The 5143-nt window shown below is 41.3% G+C and overlaps 1 protein-coding gene across 1 annotated transcript; it reads left to right on the plus strand.

The window, feature by feature from the left end:
• The first annotated feature begins 1198 nt into the window (after positions 1 to 1198).
• Positions 1199 to 4857, plus strand: fgf3 (fibroblast growth factor 3). The gene is made up of 3 exons (XM_020479187.2): positions 1199 to 1719; positions 3213 to 3316; positions 3955 to 4857. The coding sequence occupies exons 1-3, from the start codon at positions 1443 to 1445 to the stop codon at positions 4339 to 4341; spliced, it is 768 nt and encodes a 255-aa protein (XP_020334776.2). The 5' UTR covers positions 1199 to 1442; the 3' UTR covers positions 4342 to 4857.
• Positions 4858 to 5143: the final 286 nt, after the last annotated feature.

Here is a 5143-nt window from a genome sequence, read left to right on the forward strand (position 1 = left end):
ATTCAAATATTCTGGAAATATATAATGTAAAGTTTATTCTCCATCTTTTGATTTACAGAAAAAGCTGTCGATTGTTAAGTCAAAATGGAATTTAACGGTTTGCTCTCCGGGATGGCGATGATACGAAATTCTGAGGCTATCGGTCTGACAAAAGGTCGTTTCCGAAAAGTTATTCTGTTGCTTGCCACTCCGTCCCCGTGCGTTTCATGCGTTATTGGAGATAGGCGATGCTCTCCATCAGAAGCACACTGCTTGAAGATTCCGTTGTGAAAGTATCTCAACAAAACAAAGATTCGGACAAATGATAAAATACTAGAGCTCATAAAAATATGTATTGCGTAATCTTTAATGACACCTGCTAGCGTTAATACATTGGTAGGACAGTCACTTGAGATATTTGGACCACCCTAAAAATGACTGAAATTAATATTTAAACGAATATTTTCCGATTATTTGAGAGTATGAAACACAACACATAAATTAGGCTGGTTAGATTATCTGATCAAAATCCAATAGGAAAATGTCTGAAATGTAACCTAATTATGCAAATAATTGACAAACCCGAAGGCATGGGCAAACTAATGAAATGCTCTGAAACGCCCAGTTAGATTCAATTTATCAAACCACTTGAACAAACCCTAGCCTAATTTATAATATTATGAGAGACACTATTTTAAAATTGACCTAATAGGCTCTAAGAAACTGAACCTTAAAAAGTTGGTTCTCTGATCCTTGGGGGTGCTTGGTTAGGATAATTGAAAATAAACAAAAACATCTTCAAACCTTTATGTAAGACCTTCACCTGTTAGACTGAATTGATAGGGCACTTGGATAGGCGCACATGTCTTAAACCACAGTGTATAATGTGGGATGTATAATTAGTTTTTATTTATATTTCAAAAGAGGAGTTCAGAGGAAACCCCTGCCATCAGATGGCACGCTCTTTGAAATGCGGTTTTCCGCAATAAGCCACTGTGTGTAATGCTGTGTAATTTTATCCACGCTGCACTCTCTTGATTCACACAAGGCTGATACCTTGCCTCCCCCTTTCCTTTGTATCAATTGGTCGGAGTTCAGGCTATTGTCACTGGAAGGTTCTTTTAGATCTGTGGACGCTGTCGATCAGCGAAATCTCACGATAGGCTCCTTGTAGGATCCAGAAGTTTTTGCAGTCCTCTGTAGGGAGAGCAAAGGTAACGACAACGCCAGGACGAGACCACACTGTTGTCAACGCGCCGGCTCTAATCGATGACCACGGCTTCACCAAATCACTTCAGATAAAGAGACTGCAGAGGAGCACTTCTACTTGCCAATGTTTCGTGGGCAGGATCGTTGCGTTTTGCCGACACGACAGCAAAGGCAAACGCCAACTCTTTAATGGGACCCCGGATGCCATTTCTATCCATTCTTGCCAGAATCTTACGATATACAGCCATGCCACAATGGTTATAATTCAGCTCCTGTTGTTGCTGAGTTTCTTGGACCAAAGCAAGCAGGATTATCTGTCTCCGAGGCTTGCTAGGACTTCAGGGGCGCCTTGTGCCATTGGCCAGGCGTGTGACCCAAGGCAGAGGAGAGATGCTGGGGGACGCGGTGGAGTCTACGAGCACCTCGGAGGAGCACCAAGATGCAGAAAACTTTACTGTGCAACTAAATATCATTTGCAAATACATCCAAGCGGGAAAATAGACGGTTCTCTTGAGGAAAACAACCAGTTAAGTAAGTATAGGCTATAATTAATTTTGTATTTCCTTTATATATGTGTAGCCTACACTTATAAAAAAAAGGTTAGGGGTAGAACCAAACATGGTTATATGCTTGCTTCATATGGCACCCCTTAATGTTCTACCATGAACCGAAATTGGTTCCATATTAAACCCAAGGGTTCTGATCAAAGGGTTATATATATATACACATAAACACCTTTAGGGGTACCATAATACATGAAGCAAGCAATATAACCCTTTTTGGTTCTATCCAGAACCTTTTTTTCTAAGAGTGTATATATTTGGTTTTATATTGAATATCTCATGTGGTTAATGAACACCATCTTTATACGCATTTGAATAACTTAATTATAAAGGAAATATGTTGAATGTAATACTTTGTTTTAATTGTGTGGCGCTGGAAGTATCATTCCATGCGATTTGAACTAGATTTTCATTCATAGCTGTATTAAGGTGGTAGCCTATAGCCTACATTTGGCTCCCACTTTTTTCATTAAAGATGTAGAAAAGTGTGTGTATATCTTGATACCTATAGCTAAAGCGGTGACCGTAAAGTGTATATATTTGCCTCTGTGGGACAACGTTGGTTTAAAATAGGTTAGGCATGCTCTCTATAAAACAGTATTAGCCTATGGGGTACAGTAGATCATATAGACGAAAACACCGGTAGGTAGCTTGTGAAGCATACTTGTGAAGCAATCTTTACCGAACTGATCACTTCCCGCTGTTCCCCAAGTAAACTGCCTCCAGGCTACTTCATAAAGGGTCAACATTACGGTGTTCACAGATAATTGGTATACTGAATGGTTTCCTCTGACTTGGGCAGTGTAATCATGTTTGTAGATCTTTGAAAACGTGACCAGAGGACACTTGTTCTCTGTTTTATTTAAACACTTAGGCCTAGTCACTTATCAGACAACAGAGCTCCCATTAGCCAAACCCAAACACTAAAATGAGGCCTATTTCCATATGAACATCAGAGTCAAACAGATTGAGAGACACAATAGCTGAGTCGTAGCGGATGTATTTATCCAATCAAAGACGATTACCCGAAACCACTGAATACCCTACATAGACTAAATCAATGGATGAGGATAGAGCAAATAAACCCAAACGTAATATTTTTCAATCTTACATCTTCTAAACATCCAATTGGCTTTTCATTTATCCAAATTATTTGCGCGCAAATGGACTTTTGTGATGACATTTCAACAAACAATTTAAAAAAAGATACACAGTACGGGCTATTTTATTGACATTTCATAGTCGTTGTATTTCGACATCCGACATTTAACCAAAACGCGTAACGTTTATTATCCAGATAAACCCAACGTTTTTCTATGCGTAATGTAGCCCAAGAACTTCGAAGCCACTGCATGTCATCAAAATGATAGCGTCATGAAGGAGAGTACGACTACTCCTACAGCTGGACGTAAATGTTCTTCAGAATGCATCAATGCATAACATTTGGTCTCATCTTCTCAGGCATCATGGAGATCACAGCAGTTGATGTTGGAGTGGTAGCGATAAAGGGGATATTTTCCGGGAGATATCTGGCCATGAATGATAAAGGACGTCTATACGCATCGGTAAGTGTTAAGTCACATTTGCCAAGATATCTAGATATGCATTTAGAGGATTCGGGTAAAAAGGAGCGCTATTTGAGTCCACCTAGCCACTGTGGTGTTTATCTTGCGTAAAACTGCACCAAACTGTAGGGATTTCCCTAAACAACCTCTCTTACGTGAGGTTTGTGCGACTTCTCCAACTAATTGGTCACTGCTCTAGTTCAAGAGTTTGAAGCAGCCCAGCATTGCAAGGCAATATGACCAATCAATTGGAATGTGTTTGTGTGGGTGTCTGTGTTTGGTTTTACTATCTTTGTGGGGACCAGAAGTCCTTACAAGTGGGGACAAATCGCTGGTCCGCACAAGGAAAATTTGTATATTTTAGGCTTATGGGTTTCTGTTAGAATTAGGGTTAGGGAAAATAGTATTTTGAATGGGAATCAATTGCTTGGTCCTCAAAGATCGCAAAACAAACATGTGTGTGTGTGTCAGTGAATCAAGGAGGCCTAATTGAATAGCTTATGCAGTAATCATGTGAAATTGTGATTTCATAGATTCAGGTCTATTTGAGCATTGGTCCAGGGCCATAAATGAAGGATTAATGAAAGGACTGATTGACAATGATGAAAGGTTAAATCAACATTTTTTTTCTTTTTCAGGATGTGTTCAACCAGGAGTGTGAGTTCCTGGAGCGGATTCATGAGCTGGGCTACAACACCTATGCTTCAAGACACCACTCCACCCTGCAGCCCCCTGCAGGGGGTGGCAGTGGCAAACGACGAGCCAGTGCCAAGAGGCAGTGGTATGTGTCCATCAATGGGAAAGGCCGGCCAAGGAGGGGCTTTAAGACGCGCAGCACTGACAAAGCCTCCCTTTTCCTGCCTCGAGTGCTAGGCAATAAGGACCATGAGATGGTGCGAAAGCTCCGTGACAGCCAGAGGCACCCAGCTGGACAGCAGAGTCCCCCTATGGGCCGGGCTGAGCACCGGAGACGGAGACACCGGGTCAGGGGAAGAAAGGGTAGAACCAAGAGGCCTGGTGACTGACTGACACTAGCCACTGCCCGAGAGCAGTAGGCCCTATTTCTCCGCTAAGGAACACCAGTTCATGGCACATGAAACTGACCAAAAATGAACTTACTGAAATATCTGCCTTAGATACTTGGATCAGCCAGTGGCAGCACAACTATACTTTGTTGTACAAGTTCCCTCCAAAATCCTTGCTTGGCATACATGCAACTCGAACCATCCCCTACAACTATTGCAATACCAACACAAGATTTGCCTGGGAATTCGAGTTAGGCACATATATCTGAAGTTAGAGCTACCAATACACAAGTATGAAAGGATGTTACGTTTTGTCTTTGTTTTGTACATACACTTGTGAATGCAACTAAAGTCAATACAGCTGGATATCTTCCAACTGTTGTATTACCTGGAAAAAGTTGTGTTCTTGTGGAACTTTTTAAAGATCATAATGTATGTTTACATGTGTACAGTTATTTTTTAATATCAGTTTCATTTATCAGCAGCTTTAATGTGGGAAAATGAATGCGTGTAAGAACTGGACATCATTCAAGTGCTTACAGATACCAAGGAGGTGGTATGCTCCATCATTCTAGTGCTTACAGATACCAAGGAGGTGGTATGCTCCATCATTCTAGTGCTTACAGATACCAAGGAGGTGGTGTGCTCCATCATTCTAGTGCTTACAGATACCAAGGAGGTGGTGTGCTCCATCATTCTAGTGCTTACAGATACCAAGGAGGTGGTATGCTCCATCATTCTAGTGCTTACAGATACCAAGGAGGTGGTGTGCTCCATCATTCTAGTGCTTACAGATACCAAG

The sequence above is a fragment of the Oncorhynchus kisutch genome, linkage group LG3, assembly GCF_002021735.2.
Source record: "Oncorhynchus kisutch isolate 150728-3 linkage group LG3, Okis_V2, whole genome shotgun sequence".
NCBI lineage: Eukaryota > Metazoa > Chordata > Actinopteri > Salmoniformes > Salmonidae > Oncorhynchus > Oncorhynchus kisutch.

Coding starts and splice junctions, on each gene's coding strand:
- fgf3 (XM_020479187.2), top strand. CDS start 1,443: ATGGTTATAATTCAGCTCCTGTTGTTGCTGAGTTTCTTGGACCAAAGC. Junction 1,720..3,212: donor TGAGGAAAACAACCAGTTAA/GTAAGTATAGGC, acceptor TCATCTTCTCAG/GCATCATGGAGATCACAGCA. Junction 3,317..3,954: donor AAGGACGTCTATACGCATCG/GTAAGTGTTAAG, acceptor TTTCTTTTTCAG/GATGTGTTCAACCAGGAGTG.